The 19,882-nt window shown below is 46.7% G+C and overlaps 1 protein-coding gene across 2 annotated transcripts in view; it reads left to right on the top strand.

Annotated features, from left to right (window-relative positions):
* The window catches only part of NEDD9 (neural precursor cell expressed, developmentally down-regulated 9), a 184,348-nt gene that overhangs the window by 122,079 nt on the left and 42,387 nt on the right, over window positions 1-19,882 (top strand). The window contains exon 1 of one of the 2 annotated variants that reach the window (XM_025444437.3): window positions 13,976-14,156. The exons of the other annotated variant lie outside the window; for it this stretch is intronic. Coding sequence (XP_025300222.1) covers window positions 14,145-14,156 — 12 coding nt within the window. The 5' untranslated portion in view covers window positions 13,976-14,144. Of the gene's footprint in view, window positions 1-13,975; window positions 14,157-19,882 lie in introns of those variants that run through there. 2 annotated transcript variants of the gene reach the window in all.

Below are 19,882 nucleotides of genomic sequence, written 5' to 3'. Positions count from 1 at the left end.
GCTTCAGTGCAAAGGTTGACACAAAGTCTTGATTTTGTGAATCAAAGTAGTGGCCAAGTGTGAAATGTCGCAGGGTAGCTGCCAAACTGACCTGCCAGGTGAGCTGGTCAAGCCCAGAGCCCTGAAGGGGCTCACATGGAGGTGGTTCTTCCCAGGCCCCATAGCAGATCTACCTTTGCCTCTTCAGTGGGTGAGCATGTGAGGGAGGGTGTACGAAATGAGAGCAAGCCTGGCATCTCCTGAAGCCTCGTGCCCCTGCCCTGAGGTGGGTGCAGGGCCCTGAGGCGGGTGCAGGGCCTGAGGCACAGACACCGATGGTACTTACGTCCATACTCTTAGATTCCATTTTGCTGGACTATTCGGTAAGCTCCTCCCAGGAGTCTATGACATTCTGTGCCCTTTGGTATTCACATTATTTTGGTAGCAGTGTAGTAGAGTGTGACTGCCATTTAAGTACTCCCTCCATCTCCCCCCCACCCACCCCAAAGTACTTGTTTGTCCTGAGAAGGAGTGGTTTGGCATACAGTGGAAGTTTTTAAACATCCATTTTCCAGAACTCTCTGTGAAATAAATAAATAAATAAATAAATATATATATATATATATATATACACACATACACACACACAAAAAAAAAATTAAAAAAGCTACACCATGTGGAACACTCCTAAGCGAGTATTATTGTTTACTAGACTTCTTATTCCATCTTATGGCATTTTATAATAAAATATCACCAAGCTCATAAAGAGGGCTTTTTTTTTAAGATCCATAATCTTTCTAACCATAACAAAAGTGCGGTAAATATATTATACAAGAGTGCGATGGAAAAATGTGCTAAAGTATTTCCATAAATCAAATGTAGCACTTTGGCATTGACTCTAAAGCATTAAATTTAGTAAATTAGAACCAGATGATTTTAAAATAGAAACTTACATAACTTTACGGTGTGATTTTTTTTTTTTTCTACACAAGTTTATCTTCATGAAGTTCCCTTGGCTGCTACCGTAATAGGTATTTAAAAAAGAAGGGCAGCATCTGGGTATTATTCAGCTTTGTAATCCCCGTGGTGCCTAGCATTCTGTTGAGCAATGAGTTAGTATTGGTGGATGGATGAGTAAAAGCTCAGCGGTGATTAACAAGTACAAGCTAATTGGAAAGGCCATATAATATAAATATTTATACGGATCTATAGGTAGACAAAACACTGCTACCCCACGCTTCACAGTAAAACTATGTCTCGCTGTTCTTTTCGTTGTGAAATCTGTGCCTCTCAATCAATGAATTTGAAATCAAAGGGTGGATCTGTTTTTTGTTTGGGCCCCCATGACCCCAACTACCATCACCCTGGGACATTCCTCTTTCATAAGTCTCTATTCTATTCCTGCCATCATAGGAGCAGCAGAAAATGTTCCTTCTGTCATTTCTGCCTCTCCCCCCACACCCAATTTCACAATGTGGCTGACGACAATCTAGGAATCCAGTGCAACACACAGACCAAGAAGATTCTAAATGTGGTGGCATATTTAGGAGACACACATGAATAAAGTAGTCTTTGCCCTTTAGGAGATTACTTCCTGGTGGAGGGTTAGTCAGGACACTGTAGTTGCAAATGAAAGAAGCTCAATTCCAACTAGGTTAGGCAGAAAAGTGTGTTCATTGCCTTATGAATTGGGTTATCTAAGAATGGGCATCAGGTATGGCTTGATCCAGAAGCATAGACAATAGCATCAGTGTTCTCTCCATTCCTCCACTCCAAATATCTTTGCTTCTCTTGGCATCTGGACTCATTCTCTCCTGCTATATAGATACTCTGTACAATGAGGAAAAGAGGTTCGCTACCAAATATACATTTATAGATTATGATCCAAAGAAAGAGAGATCCTCTGTCTCCCAAGCCTCATTTACAAAATCTCAAAGAAGATCTCAGATTGACTCTGTGAATCACATGCCAATGTCTTAGGCCTGTCTCTGTGGACAGGGGGCGGATAACCTTCTAGGATAGACCAGGCCTAAGCAGTGGTTCGAGATCTTCATTAGCAAATGAGTGGAAAGGAGGGTTTTTATGCCATAAATATTGAGGATGTAGAACTGACATGGCTGATCCATGAGGGAGAGCCAAGAGGCCAAGAGGATGTGTGTGTGTGTGTGCGCGCGTATGTGTGTATGGAAAGACAGAGAGAGATTTTATGGAATTGGCACATGATTGTGGAGGCTGACAAATCCAAAATCTGTAGGGCAGGCTAGCAGCCTATGGACCCAGTGAAGAGTTGAAGAGTTGATGCTGCAGCTCAGGTTCAAAGGCAGCCTAGAGCAGAATTCCCTCCTCCCAGGGGGACCTTTTGTCTCTTAGGCCCTTCAACTGATTAGATGAGGCCCACCCACATGATGGAGGATAATCTGCTTTACTCAAAGTCTACTGATTCACCTGTTATTCTCATCTACAGTATAGCTTCACAGCAATGTCTAAACTCCTACGTGACCTACTATCTGGGCACTGTGGCCTACCCAAGCTGACATATAAAATAAACCATCACAGTATGTGAATAGACCAGAGACTATTTGGGTGCGGTAGCAAGTGAGAGTTCGGGACTCAGAAAACAGGTCAGGAGATGTGATTGTCATCAACGTAGGAACGAGAGAAGTCACTAGAGAGAATTATGTACATAACGGGAAAAGTACTGAAGAAAACAGGCGGAGGGTGGAACCTGCCGGAAATCCTGCCTGGAAAGGAAACTGACACAGAAGAGCAAGGAGAGCTTGCTGCCGTGGAGGCCAGCGGAGGAGGCCATTTCAAGAGACGTGGTGGTGGAGAATGTCAGAAGCCAGGGCAGGGGACAGGCCCAGGGGAGCCCCCCGCACGGGCAATGGAGGGCCCCTCCAAATATGACCTGCAGAGCCCGCCCGCCAGGCCACATCGCCCCCACGTCCGCAGCAAGAGTGAGGTGGAGAGCCAGCACCTCACAGCCCTGACAGTATGAGACAGGGGCAGTTTTATGTCGCTGGATTCCATAATAAAGACAACACACAAGGGTTGTATTTTTTTTTTTACTCCATTTTTCTAGTAACTTATTGTTAAGTATTTTATGACCCCAACTGCCTGGTGATGGACTGGGAATGGGAAGCTCTCCCATCCCCTTGGAGAGCCCAAGAGGCGCTGGCCCCAAACAGTGGTCCACAGAGTGGGCGGCAGAGGCAGAGGAGAGGAGGCCCAGATGGGAGGCCGGGCTTCGGACTGGTCACTCTGACCCTCTGGTCGTGGCAAGCAGAAGGGAGAGAGCAACTCGGCCTGATGTTGGGGGAAGGGGACGTGCCAACGGAAGGGTCCGAAGAGACTCAAGTGTACTAGTGGTCCATGCTCGCTCATCCACAATCACGAAGGAGAAAAGTCTAGAGTTCTTTCACAACTCATTTGGCAGCAAAACCTGACCTGGGTTGGCCCAACCAAGGTAATGCACACTCTTCATTTACCCGACTTGGCATGAATACTTGTACATCTTACTGCTGAACTGTGAATGAGTTTGCATACTGCATGCTGGTCTGGGTCCCACTGGGAACCGTGTAGTCTGGGGGACAGGTGAACCGGTTCCTAAAATCTGAAAGATTCGGAACTCCACCACTTGTCTCGCCTCTGGATTTTTTTTTTTTTTTTTTTTTTGCCTCTGGATTTTTGAACAAGGAACCGCGGATCTATATCCAGGATGAGGAAGACCTGAATAGACACGTACAGAGCAGGATATGAGAGATTAGGGGTAAAAATGAGAAAAGGGAGAGGGGGAAGCAGAGGCCCAGAGTGGGCTTAGAAGAGGAGGAAAAACACAGCATTGGTTGGGTAAGGAGGAAAGAGACCTGCTCTCCCGGTGACCAGAACGGCACAGGAGATGGCTTTTGAAGATGTAGATGTAGAGTGATTTTGAGATGCAAAATCTGAAGCTGGGAACACGTGGACCCCATCTTTGAGGGGCAGAAAGAGCCTTGCTTCTGCCCCCAGCTCTCCACCCTTCGAAGACCAGAAGCTCCCAAGCCTGGATAGAGCAGAAATCATGAGAACCGCAGCACTGGAGTTCAGGAAAAGCTTTGCCACAGCCCCTCTGCTACTACCCACCCCCAAGTTTGAAGTCACAGGTGCCAGGACATGAGCAAAGGAGCTTCAACCCAACATCTATAAACCTCAGTGGTGTGACTGAGGCTTCGGGTCCGGGGCACACTCATTAATTTGCAGGGCTCCCCCTTGGCTTTCCTTATGAGGAAAAGAGCTGCTGTGCATGGCTCGGCCTCAGTGGGGGCAGCAAGGGACATGCCATCCACGCTCCACAGGGCAAGTGACCGGGGGTGGGGGGGACACGCAGGGGTCGCCCCGGGTGCCCAGTGCCCGGCCCTCGCAGGAGAGGCATTCCTCTTGCAGACAAAATAAAAGATCACTGAGAGCCGGAGCGGTGTGTTTGCTTTTGAAAATGAATCAAACTCTTAAAAAGCTCGGCTTCAACAGGGCTGGGTGAGCTGTGTCCCCACACCACATTCCTCCTATCCTGTCCTCCCCCCACCCCCAAGGCCCTGCATTGCTCAGATTCCTTCCCCCCTTCTCGCTCATCAGCGCCAGCTGGCGGCTGCCTGGGCTGGCCGGACAGGCCTGATGCCCCGGGCCAGGGCCTGCTGGACACTCGCTGGCCCCAGCTCAGGACAGCAAGGGACCAGGGCAGTTGGGCCCTCTCGGGGCGGCGGGGGCTGGTGGGGAGGCATCTTCAAACCCTCGAGAACTGCCTCACCCCGTGCCTCCAGGAAAGCGGGTAGCTGGTGTTTAGAACAGCCACCCCGCCTTGCTCCCCGATGCGCCCCTGTCCCCCCTCTACTTCCATCTCCGGCCCCCTCCCCACCTCCACCGGGAGCCACGCAGGATGCCAGATGCAGAAGGTGCATTTTAGTGGCCAGGGTGCCTGGAGGAGTAGCCTGGAAATGGAGCACCCGGCCCCCTCCGGACACGTCGGGCCTGCAGTCCCCAAGCCCGGCTGTTCCCTGCACCTGGACAGCAGCGCACCCTCGGGAGGGGACGGCAGGGTGCCCTGCGTGACCGCGTCACATCATAGATGCAGGTGCAAGGGAGAGGACGGGAAGAACCAAAGTGAGCAAAGAGGAAGCCTGGTGCGCTTATGGCCTCCCAGCGAACACCTAGGACAGGCAGTGCCATCGGGCGGCGCCCTCAGGAAGCACAGGCCACCCTCCGCCCGGGCTTGGGAGTCCTGGGCACGTGGTCGTGGCAGGTCACCTCGAACCTTTGTGAAGACCCGCGACCTGCAGTCTCTACCAGCAGAAGCAGCTTCTGTGACCAAGCAGGGGATGCTCGGGGGACAGAGCGCACAGTGGTTAGGACCCACAGCCTCAGGAGCCAGAGAGCCCACCTTCACACACCAGACCCGCTCTCGTGGGCTGTAACCTCGAGCACGTTGTAGGACCTCTCTGGGTCTCCAGTTTGGGTAGGTGTAAAATTAGAACACTCCAACCTCACAAATTGTTTATTTGGACAACGTGAAGCATGCGACAACACACTACCTCGCGGCTGGAGAGAACAGGAGAGAGCCTTGCCAGGCAGCCTGCACGATTTTACCAGTAACATCCTCTTGTTCCACTGAGCGTCATTCCTGTGTCCAGCTGGATATATATAAACAGCAGCAGTTTGAACCTTTGCACGTTCATCTTTCTCATAGTTGCACCCCTAAGTTGACTCCCCAGAACCTTCATAAGAAGAGAACACCCAATGCCTAAATGGAGCTTCATAATTGCTTTTCATATTTGACTGAAGTTGAGCAAGTTTGGGGCACCCGGGTGGCTCAGTGGTTGAGCGTCTGCCTTTGGCCCAAGGCATGATCCTGGGATCCTGGGATCAAGTCCCACATCGGGGTCCCTGCTTCTCCCTCTGTCCGTGTCTCGGATTCTCTTTCTCTCTCTGCGTCTCTTACGAATAACTAAATAAAATCTTAAAAAAAAAAAAAAAGTTGAGCAAGCTTACTTGACATATAATTTAACCTGTTTTGTTTTTTAGTTCTCTGGGGAGGGGGGAAAGGTAGTAATTAAGGATTCCAAAGTTATAATAACGCTATTATGAATGTAGATATAAAACATCAAAAACTTCACAATGACACTGTTTTACAAAAATCAAGCCAAGGTATTGGCCATAATCGCCAGGGGCAATTTACAGGGGTACGTGTAGGTTTTTAGTAGCGTGTTAAGTGACACAGTATGCTGTGTGTTCCTTCATGGTTTATCAAGGATTGATAGGGGGTCTAAGACACGCCAGTTTAGCACTTCACCCTTGGGAAAATTAAAAGCCACCTCAAAGAATCTGTGACCGATGGCAAGAGGAAGTGGGAAAGAGGAGGGTAGATTTTTTAAAAGGAAGGTCACAAAGACACACTTACAGACTTGGCTCAGTAAAATGGGGCAGTGAGACCTTGTAAAGTCGTCACAATGTGGGAATCCACCATGTCATGCAGTAAAGAGAACTCTAGAGGAATCATCCCTATTCTCTGTTTAGAGCCCCACCCCTCCCCGGGTGGCTCGTCACTTCGTGAGAATAAGAAGTAAGTCAGAGGGCACCAAGTCAGATGCAATTTTGGGATCATGAGTCAACAGGCCTTTTTAATAAACAACATCCCTCCATCTGCAGAAACAAATATCCTAAGACAGTGTTCTTAACAACTCTTTCAGAAAACAGTTTATCCCTCAGGTGCTATTGTTAAAAGGGAAGGTAGGAAGAAAAACTTTAAAAAAAAAAAAAAAGAAAAGAAAAGAAAATCATTGTTGAGAGAGGGGGTGGGTGGGAAGGGTGAGGATAGGGCTGGTCTCATGAGTCTCTTTGACCAAAATATGAGCAGCAAGAAATGAATGAATGCCGCATTCCCTAGCACATGAAGAAACAAGTGTTAGAGACGGTATCTGGAGCTTCTCTCTAGTAATAGACTTTCAGTCATTCCAAGAGCTTGACCAGCTCAACAGAGCTTTTTTTTTTTTTTTTTTTTTTTTTTTTTTTTTTTTTTTAAAGAGCTATTTCCTAGAGTGAGAGGTGTTCTTTGTTCTACTGGCTGAAAAGCGACTTATTTTTTTCCATGTTGACGTCAGTGAAGGCTGGGAGCATGGACAAGACACAGGGCTCTGGGAAGACCTACCCGGAGACTCAGTTGCCTGCGTAAATGCAGAAGGGTGTATAGAGCAAAGAAAAGATAGGATCCCCTTCTGCAGGTTGCTTGAAATCTCACTGGGGAGAAGCAGTGCTTCCTCATAGGAGAAAACGACAAAGGCAATACCCTAAGCACTAAATGCTGAGCTATACACATAACACTTCATACATAATCATCTGGGGGATTTTTACAAGTGTATTAGATTCCAAGTCCCCAAGTCCCCACCCCAGGCCCACTGAGTGTTCATAAGTGCTTTTTTTTTTTTTTAATTTTTATTTATTTGTGATAGTCACAGAGAGAGAGAGAGAATGAGGCAGAGACACAGTCAGAGGGAGAAGCAGGCTCCATGCACCGGGAGCCCGACGTGGGATTCGATCCCGGGTCTCCAGGATCGCGCCCTGGGCCAAAGGCAGGCGCCAAACCGCTGTGCCACCCAGGGATCCCTTCATAAGTGCTTTTAAGGGAGGTCAGCTTCGGGAAGCACTGACCCAGGGCAGAGGTAAGAAGAGACACAGGGGGTTGGGGAAGAGAGCAACACTGGAAAGGGAAGGTCCCGTGAAGGGGACGGGGTGGAGATGGGATACAGAGAAGCACGATGATTCGGGGGGGGGGGGGGGGCAGTCTACATGAGCAGGGCTTGACAGCACGAATAAGGTGTGTCACAACTTGAGAACTTGCTCTTCAGTTGGGTTTAGTCCCACCCGGATGGAGAAGCTACCTTATTGAACTAACTGACAACTGGGGACTCAGATGACAGAGGCTCACCAGGGGATGCTCGGGGGACAGAGCGCACAGTGGTTAGGACCCACAGCCTCAGGAGCCAGAGAGCCCACCTTCACACACCAGACCCGCTCTCGTGGGCTGTAACTTGGAGCACGTTGTAGGACCTCTCTGGGTCTCCAGTTTGGGTACGTGTAAAATTGGAACATTCTAACCTACTCACGAGGCTGTCATATCAGATGCATATTAAATGAAATCACATTTGTGACATGTAGCACAGGGCCCAGCACCTGGTGGGGGTAGGGGGGTGGGGTTCAATCAAGGTGGGGTACATCAGGAGTCAGTTGGAAAACTCTCAGTGGCTTGTCTCTGTTTGGAGACGTTTCTGGAGATTTACAGACTTGAAAAGTTGCTGCCTGTTTTTGAAATAACTTCGGTTTTTGTAAATTTTTTTTGAAGATATCAAACTAGAAATGGTAAAACATGGCTCTAGGATGGGTATTTCTAGAGTGTTTCTCTACAGATGTGGAACGATCAATGCATTAGTCTGAACTCAGGGTTAGATGTATCTTACACTATTGTAGAGCAGGGAGTCAGCAGACATTTCCTGTGGAGGGCCAAATAATACTTACTTGTTTGGTTGGGTTTTTTTTGTTTTGTTTTGTTTTTTTGTTTTTTGTTTTTTGTTTTTTTTTTTGTTGTTGTTGTACAGCCTTTACCACTTCAAGTCACAACTCCTCAAGCCTGCCATTACAGCCCAAAAGACACTGTGTAAAGGAAGGGGTGCCTGTGTTTTCGATAAAACTTTATAGACACTGAAATTCGAATTTCACATAATTTTCACATCTCACAAAATATTTTTCTTTTTACTTTTTGCCAACCATATCAAAATGTAAAAGCTATCCTTAGCTCATCGATTGGACAAAAGCAGGAGGCCTACAAGCTATAGTTTGCAGACAAACCATGTCCAAGAGCCAGAACTGGCTACGGGCCTTGAGTAGGTTCTGAAAAGTTGCATCTTTTTTTTTTTTTTTTTTTAAGATTTTATTTATTCATGAGAGACACACACACACAGAGGCAGAGACACAGGCAGAGGGAGAAGCAGGCTCCATGCAAGGAGCCCAATTCAGGACTTGATCCCAGGACCCCAGGATCATGCCCTGAGCCAAAGGCAGATGCTCAACTACTGAGCCACCCAGGCGCCCCGGAAAAGTTGCATCTTAGCTTGGGTTCTTATGTGTGTAAACCACACCACAGCCTTCAAACTCAAGTTTTCTACATTCCCTTCCTGGGCATCACAACGAACCTCAAGATAATGTACATTCCTTGACGTTACTTCTGTCCTCTCCTTCATCCATTTGTTCAGCCAGCATTGAAATATCCATGAGGTGGTATAAGGCTGCAGGGGACACGGAGATGGACAAGACACCACCCCGTCCCTCTGGAGCTCACTTTGAAGATGGGGCAATAGCGATCCACCAATATTATGGTACAATGTGGGAAAGCCTTATAATAGGGCCGTGCTCTAAGTACAATAGGGGCATAGTGAAGGGAGGAGGAATTCATGCCGAAAGGAGGAGGTGGCCAGAGTAGGGGTTGTAGACAAGGAAGCACAAAAGGGTTAGTGTTGGGGCTCGGCTAGATAGCAGAAGCGTGAAGGGAGGACGTGCTAGGCAGAGGGCCCCATCTGTGCAAAGTCAGGACAGTACAAGTGTGTCTAGGATTTGGTGAGTACCCCCAGTGCGGCCGGAGTGTGGGATGTGGGGTGGGGGAATGGGGGGAGATGAGGCCAGAGGCGAAGGGTGGGTTCAAATTGTAGTCCATGCCCGAATCCGCAGATTTTGTTTTTAAAGGCATCGACGTATCCCTCGAGGTTTTAAATCATAGGAGCAATGTGATGCGCTCTGAACTCTAGAAATTAAACAGGGGATGATGTGGAATACAGATTCCAGCAGGGAGAGACTGCAGGCAGGGAAACTACAAAGGAATGACTGGAATAGATCAGACAAGGGAGACAGAGAATGAACCTGAAGCCGCGATTGCTGTCTTGAGCCAACCTGGCGGCAGCCCGTGCAAGGCACCCAGCCCTCGGAGCAGCTTTGTCCTCCTTAGAGGGGCTGCACTAGGTGCCCCAGCTCACTTTCTACCATCGCGTGTTCTGACCTTGCCCTCCACCCTTAGAGAGCAGCCACATGGGTTCCTCCAAAGTCGTGCATAGAAGAACCTCTTCCCTCTGACGTCCTCCTGATTTCTTGTTGTATACGTGCCCATGTCCAGTGGCAGCTGGAAAATTCTTTGGGCATCTAGGTGCCGTGTCCCTTGCTCCTGCCTGCATCAGAGTCTGGGGAGATAGAGCCCTTGGCAGACAAGCAGGCAGGTGGCAAAGCTGAGGGGCCGACAGGGTGTTGTTGGTGAGCACAGGGTAGTGCCCGCCCCCCAACGTCCTGCTCCATTTTAGGAGGCCACCCACGGGAGGATGACGGCGCCCCCATTCACCAACTGACAGTGTTTACATAGCATCATTTGCACAGTATTTTTTGCATCCAAAAATTGCAGGTAATAGATGGGGATGGAACTGTTTTTTCTATTCGGTGGGAGAATTTGTGTTCCCCCAAAGGGTTTTGAAGGAAGCATACTAAATGCCTAAATACTAATATACTTAATACTAAATATGAATAAAGTATCACGTAAGCTACAGTAAGACCAGAGCTCAATATTTGAACCAATGGCCTGCCGTCCTTGGGTGTTTAAACAAAAGGTAAAAATACAGAGAAGCAGATCACATCATTCTGTGCTCAGGTCACTCCGCTGACTTTCTCTGGCACTCAGGAGAAAATTCAGCTCCTGGCACCCACCCATCTGCGTCTCCTTCACCCAAACCCCAGATGCCCGACTCCAGGAACCCCGGCCTGTGTGCAGTTCGTAAACACACCAAGCTGATTTCTACATTAGGCCCTTTCCCCTGTCTGGAATGTTTTTTTCTTCAGATCTTTGAGTGGATCCCTCATGTCCTTCAGATCTCTGCTTCAATGTTACCTACCGCCTGAAAGGGGCTCACCTGACCACTCTCTAAAATCAGACACCCCCCACCAACACACACACAACCTTCCACCTGTTTTCCTCTAGCAATTTTCCCTGCTTGATTTTTCTTTATGGCATTTACCACTCCAGAACTGTATTACCTATTCATTGAATTATTGTTGCCTGCTCCCAGGAGACTTTAAGCTCTGTGAGGGTAGGAGTTTTGTGTGGGCTGCTGCTGTACTTTCCCCACCTGGAACAGTACCTGGCACGTGGGAGGTGGTCAATCAATATTTGTTAAATTAGAAAGCTGTCCTCCACCTTTTTCTGAATTAAGCTTATCACACTTAAAATATTGACAGTAGTCTAATAGTCATAATAGTTATAATTAATAGAATTAAATATTTATGTCATAATGTTATATGGCATAGTAATAAAATAATATATAATGAATTTTTTTTTAATTTTTTTTTTTAATTTATTTATGATAGTCACACAGAGAGAGAGAGAGAGGCAGAGACACAGGCAGAGAGAAAAGCAGGCTCCATGAATCGGGAGCCCGATGTGGGATTCGATCCCGGGTCTCCAGGATCGCGCCCTGAGCCAAAGGCAAGCGCCAAACCGCTGCGCCACCCAGGGATCCCTATAATGAATTTTTTTAAAGATTTTATTTACTTATCCGTGAGAGACAGAGAGAGAGAGAGAGGCAGAGACATAGGCAGAGGGAGAAGCAGGCTCCTTGCGGGGAACCAGTGTGGGACTCAATCCCAGGACCCAGGATCATACCCTGAGGCAAAGGCAGACTCTCAACCACTGATGAGTCACCCAGGTGCCCCAATATATAATGAATTTATGATGAAATAATAATTAATAATGGAAATATTAATAAGCAAATATTTATTAAGATCTTACTATGTACTGGATACCATTAACTTCTATGCATATGATCTCACTTAATACTTACTCTAACTCCAGCAAGTAGGTAGTATTATCTTCTCTAATTTATATTTCAGGGCACCAAAGTCAAGAAGTTAAGAAATTTGTCGAGATTCTAACACAGTTGACCTGACTCCAAGGTAACTAATGCCAACCCAAACTGCCCTGAAATGAACTTCAGGCAGATTTGAGGTGTCTTACCAAATAGGAGAGAAACAGGAAAGCAAGAGGGCCACTTAGTATGAATCAAACTTTCTAGCTAGAGAATGAAATGACAAAAAGCCCTAGCAAACGCTTTGGGAAACCGTCTGAAAGCATTAAAATGGGATGCGATAGTGTTCACCTACTCAATGGTACTCATCAAACAAAACAGAAGGCGGATTCAGCTTTACTGCTTAGGAAGCCAGAGGAATGTTATCTAGATCTTCTGGAGGCCACAAGACTCATCTTACAGATGAGAAGGCCTTTGACTGACCCAGCAAAAACAATTTCCTGCAAACTAATGACTCGCCCATAAGACTGTGGGACTGTCAGGAAGATCCTTTGCAGAGCAATACGCTGCATGTTTAATTTGTGTTCAGAAAGACCTTGCAAAATCACCCAGGCTCATTTTCACTGCAAGGCTAAACGAGCAGAAGCAAAGTCCAAGCTGAGGCCCAAAGGGGTGTGTCAACCTCATTATGACGGCTGGTGGGGGTGAGAGGTGGGGGTGGTCAAGTCCAGGGAATCAGTGCCATAGTAAACTCTGTTCTAAACTATGAGCCCTGTATCTGGAAACCCTTTTGCAGGACAGCTGCCCTCCTATTCTTTTTGTCTGGATCATAAAAGTAAAATTTTAAGCCACTAGGAGTATGCGGGGGGAGGGGGGGCATAGGGGAATCAAACGGATTCTGATCCAACTAGGTCAGGAAAAAAAAATAAGTACTGTTTTTTCCATCCCAGCCGTGTAGGCTGGTTGGAGTCCACCCCACTCAGGGACAGCTATTGTCTGCAATCACAGAGCCTTGATCCTGAGACCCAGTGCAAAGGAATTTCCCCCTCCATGAGCTCTATCCTTCAGAGGAGTCGCTAAAGGTGACTGTTTCTGTCTTCTCCTGGGTGATCTCTTTCTCTATAGAAGTCACGAGGCTGAACCAAATGTTCTGTGCTTCGCTGCAGAGACTGGTCTTTTTTTTTTTTTTTTTTTTTTTTTTTAACCAGGCTCATCAAACAGTGGGCATTTTTTGTTCCCCCGATAATAAGTGTCGGTGGGTTCATGGGTCATCCTCAGGAGAGAGGTCAGGAAGAAAACACTGCAGTGTTCAAAGCTGGAGCTAGAAACTGCAGCCATCAAAGAACCACAGTACTCAGTGGACAGCGATGATGTATAGGACATGCACTGGCCGGCCTCGTCTGAGAGGTCACATCCAACCTTTATCCTCAGCAAAGCCAGGCAAGATCTCTGAATGTGTGGCTGACACTCAACTCTAGGAGGCCCTGGTGAGAAGCAGGCCAGGGAAGCCCTGGTGCCCCATCCTGGGGGAATTCCTTGTCACTGAGGGAGAATTGTATTCAGGCTCCTCGCAGACTGACGTTGCAAGTACTTTGAACATTGAAAAGAACAAAAAAAGCAAACAGCCACAGAAAGGGGGAGGAGGGAGGGGGGGAGAGGAGAGAAAAAGAGAGAGACAGAGAGATATCAGCAGGGGTAGTTAGTAAAAAGGGGCCCGGGAGACAGAAAACCTTTTGTTCCCAGAATTCGTTTCATGTAGAGATTGGGAGGTGAATGGCTTTGAAATGAAATGGGTTTATGAAGGGGTTGCTAGGTCACAGGAAGCAGGGCTGTCAGGCTGCTTTGTATATTCAATTTCCTTAAAACTTAGGTTCATCTTAAGAAGAAATTTCCTTTTTTTTTTTTTTTTTTTTTTTAATCAGGAGGGGGAGGACGAAATGGGGAGTAGAGTTCCAGACGGTTCCCGACTTTGTTTTCCTTTCCACCCTCTCTGCGAAACGGAGAAAGAAATGACCGCATCCCAAGTTCTTTTGTCAGTTTTCCGAAGTTGGGGGGTGGGCGGGGCCTCGCACTACCTTGGCCCGGCAGCCAATGGCGGGCGGTATGCAAATGAGGCGGGGGCGGGGCCGGCCCGTCGGGGCGGCGAGCGGAGGCTGTGCGGGAGCTCGGCGCGCAGCCCCGGCGAGCCCGCCCCGGCCCGGCCGTCCGCGCTTTCATTTAGGGCTGCAGTCCATGGAGGGGCGGGCACGCCCGTGCTTGATGCAGTCTCGCTAGTGCAGGAGCACGGCTCAGCCTACCGCCGCCGAGATGAAGTATAAGGTAAGCGGGGGAGACCTCCTCCAGCGCGTGCGCGCGCGTGTGTGTGTGGCGTACGCGCGTGTGTGTTGCCCACTGCGGCAACTGCTCTCCAGGGACCCTTTTCGTGCATCCCGAGGTCGGCATACAAGGAGGCAGGCACCCAGTGTCTCAGACCCGCTCCGGGAGTTCATAGCACAGCCGTGGGCCATCTCCCCTGAAAGGTTTGGGAATTTAGAGCTGCCCCTGGAGCCAGTGGGATTCACAGGGTGACTAACTTGGGGCGCACACAGGTCTGGATTCCGCAGCCCTCTCCGCGGCTCCCCCGGGCCCGGCCTCCGCTGGCCCCCCGAGCTGTAATGAGAGAGGAATGAGAACTGCTGAGTCTTTCAGACTGGCTCTTAAAGCAGTTTTAGCCTTTGCTGTAAGCATTTGGTAGGAGAGGCAGTTTGCCTTAGGTAGTTTGGGTGGGAGGCTTGAAAAGCCCCAGGTACTGTTGTGACACAGCTGATGATGGAGGATTCTGACACCCTGAAAGGATATTGGATGTGAGAACAAATGAGTATGTGCCACTTCTCGAAAGCACTTTTAACTGGCGTTTGAATGGGCTGAGGGTCTCAAGTGTCCGGCCAGCTTACTGTCCCTGCAGTTTGCAGAGTGTCATGATACCTTAGCTTCCCGTGCATTTTGCTCCATTGTCTTGGGGTGTTCTTGGCAAAAGGATGATAACTTGCTCGCAATATCCCTGTTCTGTTTAAGGCACCCCCATCTAACCAGGCAAGCAGCTTCCAGAGACATTGTACTTGGAAGCACATTGCAGGCAATTGGGTGTGACTTCTAGAATAGACATGAGACAAAATGCTTTTAAACAAACATGCTATTATTAAAATGACGGTTGGCAAGGTGTCTATGCTCTTGGACTGACAATTTGTATTACCTGTCTGACCATCAGGATTGTGCTAGCTGGGGGCTACGTTGCTTCCTTTCCGAATTATGTAGTTTCTGGCCCATCCTTTTTTAATGTGTGGTTGTAAATACTCGGTTCTGGCTAATAGTCACTGGCTAACCTCAGTGATAAATCTTTTATTCAAAAGCTATAAATCTCGTTCAAAAGCTCTAAAGCAAAATGCCCAAAGTCTTTATTATAATGCATGAGTTATGGTTCTCCTTGGAAAGGTTACAACCGTCTGAAGATACACACATCAGTTATCCCTGTACTTTCCATTAGTAGTAGTAGTATTATTCCACTATTTCTCCAGAGGAAAGAGCAGAGGAATGGATAATCCTGAAGATTCTTAATACTTTTGATTTTAGGATACAACCAGCAACAGATCCTTCTACCTGGCAGGAAAGTTCCCGTTCTTGAAGGGGCTCACTCAGTATTTCCACAGTCCCTTGTTTAGAACAGTGGTTGGTCCAGAGATTCCTGAGCCTGCAGTGATTCTTTGCCCCTCCAGTCCCTACTGCTGAATGCCTGTAGTCTTATAATAAACAGCTTGTGGGGCCCGGGCGGTGGGGGGGGGGGGGGGGGATACATTCATATGTTTATGATTGGAAAGTTTAAGTGCCTGAAATCAATGCTGAGTACCACGATCTAGAAAGCGACAGGAGTCACAAAGTCTAAAGTCACTTTTATTCAGTGACCTCATCGTGTTTTGTTTTACTCTTATGGAGAGAAAACGTCATGGCAACTGACAAAATAAATTGCAATTGGTGTGCACGGAAAAAACCCTCCTCTTTGCTGGGTCTTACCAGTGTCAAACACCCTGCCAGGTGGTGTACATATATGGTTGTTATTAGCTCATGGGCACCTTCACCAGAAAAAAAAAAAAAAAAAAAAACAACTGATTTCTGACTGCCCAAATGCTAGATTACACCTTATGGTGGCTATAAAATAGACTAGTAGCTGAAGCAACCTACTGTCCTTGTTTTATAAAGTCTGTTTTCTCTCCAGTGAATAATGGACAACTCTATTGCGGGAGATGATTTTGTCATTTTAAGTAGAAGAGATGATGAGGAGGTAGAGGGATGATAAATGCTATTAAGAGTTACCGTGATAACACAGGATGGTCTTATTTAACACTTCCAGAATCTCTATGAGGTGGGTGTTATTATTCACTCATTTTTAAATGTGGAAATTGTGGCACAGAGAGGCTCAGTGATTTATCCAAAGCCACACAGCAGACAAGTGGTGGAGCTATTAACTGAACCAAAGCGATCTGGCTTCTAGAACTTGTGACTTTAAACCACTATAAAAGAAAGAATCATCTGTGACCTCCCTAAAATGCCCTGTGTGACTGGTGGTTTTGTCCTCCAGGGAGTTGAAAACTATTTCATCTCCAGTATTCCTGCAGAATAGATGCCTTTTTTTTTTTTTTTTTTTTTAGATATAACTTGACAAAGCGAAGTCTTAACACACGTTTGGCAGTTATTTGTTTCATTTGAGCCCCTTCGGTAGTAAAACCAGATAATTATTAGATTGTAAAACCCTGGAGTCAGGAATTATCTTTTAAATACTGTGTTGCTCTACACACTATAAATGTAGCACAGTCAGACTTCTGTTTACCAGGAGAGATTTATAATTCAGCCGTTATAAGAATTTTTTTTTTAAAACCAGATTATCTGGTTTGGCTACTTTAGGAACCATAACCAGAGGACAACCAAACCCACACTCATTCTGCACTCCTCCAGGGCTCCAGGCCAGCCAGCCATGTATTTATAATAATCTTGAGAACTGTGGAATACGAGCTGTTACTTACGAACTTTTTTGGTGAGCACACATCGCATCTAGCTTTATTTCATTTTATGGTTTTTGTTGTTGTTCGTGGAAAGGCTGCAGTTTCATATGAACTTTATGTTCCATTTCTCTTAAAAGTCTTCAGTCTTCGGTTCTGGGAGAGTAGACAGTAAATCACGGGTCCTGCATGTATTAAGAGTTGTCCATGAGCTCTTCTGAATATACAAAGCGCATCCTGAAGTCGGGGCGTTGGATGGTGGGGGGCACTGGGCCTCAGTGGCAGTGGCTTGCCCAGGGAGGGCTCCCCTTCTGAGGGTCGAGAGGCAGGCTGCCAGGAGGGCGATGGAAGCATCCGTGCACAGCTGTGTTGAGCCAAGACCCAAGACCGACCCCGCCCACTTTGTGCAGGCCCAGGCCTGGTCAGAGCCCAGCCGGCACTGCCTGTCTGATCTCTAATAACTGAGCAGCTTTTGTGGCTTTGCCAAATTTCAGAACTCTGTGTGCCTACCCTGAAATTCTAAATTATGTATCTAGTCTACCATTCAACAAATTCTTTTTTTTTTTTCCATCGAAGTATGGTGGACAACAAATGCATGCTTGAACGTTCTGAGCGAAGAGAAAGTCGAGGTGGGATGCACAATACAAGTAAGAAAACTGACCTCTGAAAGGCAGATCCCTGTGTTCTGGCTGGATGTGGGCAAACAAAGTGTGTACTGTTCAAAGCCTTTGACGGGACTTTGAAAATACTTTCATTTTTTTTTTTTGAGCTACATTGAGAAAAAAATGAGCAAGGGTCTTCAGCCTCAGCAACACAGTCACCTGTGACTTAATACAATTCCCAGTTCCTTCCTTGCTTTGACACTTGGGCTTTGAATTCTATATTCTCTTGTAAGTGATTTGTTGAGCTCAATCCAATCTAGAGACTCCTGTCCCCCGTGCTCCTTTGTAAATCTTCCATGAGAGCTATGAATTCAAAAGCACTGAAAGATGTTTTAATATTAACTCAGTTGTTTAAGGATGGTTGTATTTATTGGGCAAACCCATTTTGAGAGCTAAATGACTTACCCACTGCAGACAGGAAAGGCTTTGGAGAACTGGAGGTGCTCAAACGATAGGAAATGGAGCAAGTTGTGCAGTGTGGACGTACCAAGAACTCCCTTAGCATCCTTTCCTTACTGTAATATACATCATTCCTTTTCTCAGAATTCATCAATGGCTTCCTGTCTGCGCTCCTACCGCCCCCCCCCAGACCTCTAAAGACACTTCCTCTCAACTTTTTCCCCTTTGCAAATTCCCTCCCCCTTTTGTGCCCTCATGACCTTATCGTCTCTCATTTGTTCATTCAAGCTATCCTTATGCAGGCCTGATACCAGACTTGCGTACAGCTCAGCCTTCTCTGCCCCACGTAGGCATGACGTCCTTAAAGCACATCCTGAACCCCCAACCTCTCTCTTCTCTTTTGACTCTGCCGTGGGACATCTCGGTCTCTCCCTGTTCCCACTCATTTGCCCCCCGTCTCTCTGTGCCTAACCTACTTGCTTATATTGTCACTTCCCACAGGCCAGGTCTCCTCATCCACCCACTCTATAAAACGATCAAAAGCCTACACCTTTGTCTCCTCGACTGACCTCTAATCCCTGTGACAGCCTTCATGTTTTCCACCCCTGCCCTGCTCTGTTAGCACTGCCTTACTTATTAACCCCTGCCAATCGAGTCACTCTCTAAAGGATGCCTATAACTCACATCGATCTCCCAGTCGGGCCATCCAGTTTTAAGTAAGCTGCACTGAAAATGAGAGACCACCCTTTATTTGTGTGTAAAGGTAGACTGTTGGACAAGTCCTTGAATCAAAAAGTGTGATCTGGGATCTGTTAGAGCCTTGAGGGTGCACAGCCTTGATCCTATATGTTCTTGTGGCAGATACAAGCTAGTGTGGGCTCTGTAGAAAGGCATTTCTGTTTCTTGGGACTTACTGCTCTATAGAGCCTCAGGCAAGGTAGGCTCTCTGAGCCTCAGTTTTCTTATCTGTAAAATAGGGATAATAACTATCTCAGACTATTGTTCTAAGGCCTAAACAGGATAATACATGGATATAAAGTACTTACCATGGCTCCTGGCATATAGTACCCAGATAATGCTAGTCAGCTTCAGCTCTCTTTGCATCGATAGGTGTTGAAAGGATAGTGTGGACGCAAGACTTGGTGACAGGATTATATCAAAATCCCAGTTACTAGGTTAAGATGGCTGAGTATTTTTAGTGTTCTATGGGCCTGGATGTGTGGTATGGAAATGCAGATGCCAGACAACAGGGGTTTACCAGTGAGCTATGTGCCCTCTTACTAATATATTTGGTATCTTCATTGTTATTAATAAGATCTGATATTCCTGAAACTACAGGACCTTGCTCATAGTCAACACTCAACAAATATTGAATTGAATGTTGAATGACATAAAATACTTATACAAGTAGCCATTAAAAAGAGGTGGGTGGGGTTTGTTTTTGTTTCTGTTTTGCCACTAAAAAGAGTCTTAATACTGTATGGCGTAGTGGAAGGGACTTGGGTTTTGTCGCAGATACAACTTTGGCTACTTCACGCTCTATTTCCTTATTTATAACATGGAAGTAATAATACCGATCTTATCAGATAGTGGTAAGGATATAATTTATGAAAATCATTAGTTTTTAGCACCCAGGCATATAAAAATGGCAGCTATTATATGATGCATCATAAGACATATAACGTATAGATACAGAAGCATTATATAGATAAAAATTTAAGAGGAAGCATTTGCTAGACTTGCTTCTCCAAAACAAAAATACTAGTGAGGACAAGAGAAAGTCATCAGTGTCCAAAATCGAAGGTAAAACTTGAAGGAGGTGATTTGGGGGGTAGGGAAGTTCAGAGGAAATTATATCTCTTATCCGATTACTGGAGATGTAACGTAAGAGGGCTTGGTGATCTATCGTTAGATCATTTTAGGGTTAGAAAGAAACCTAAACAAATTGGTTTGT

Source organism: Canis lupus, chromosome 35 (genome assembly GCF_003254725.2).
Source record: "Canis lupus dingo isolate Sandy chromosome 35, ASM325472v2, whole genome shotgun sequence".
In the NCBI taxonomy this organism is placed as follows: domain Eukaryota; kingdom Metazoa; phylum Chordata; class Mammalia; order Carnivora; family Canidae; genus Canis; species Canis lupus.
Note: the sequence above shows the minus strand (reverse complement) of the source record. Positions and strands in the feature narration are given on the sequence as shown.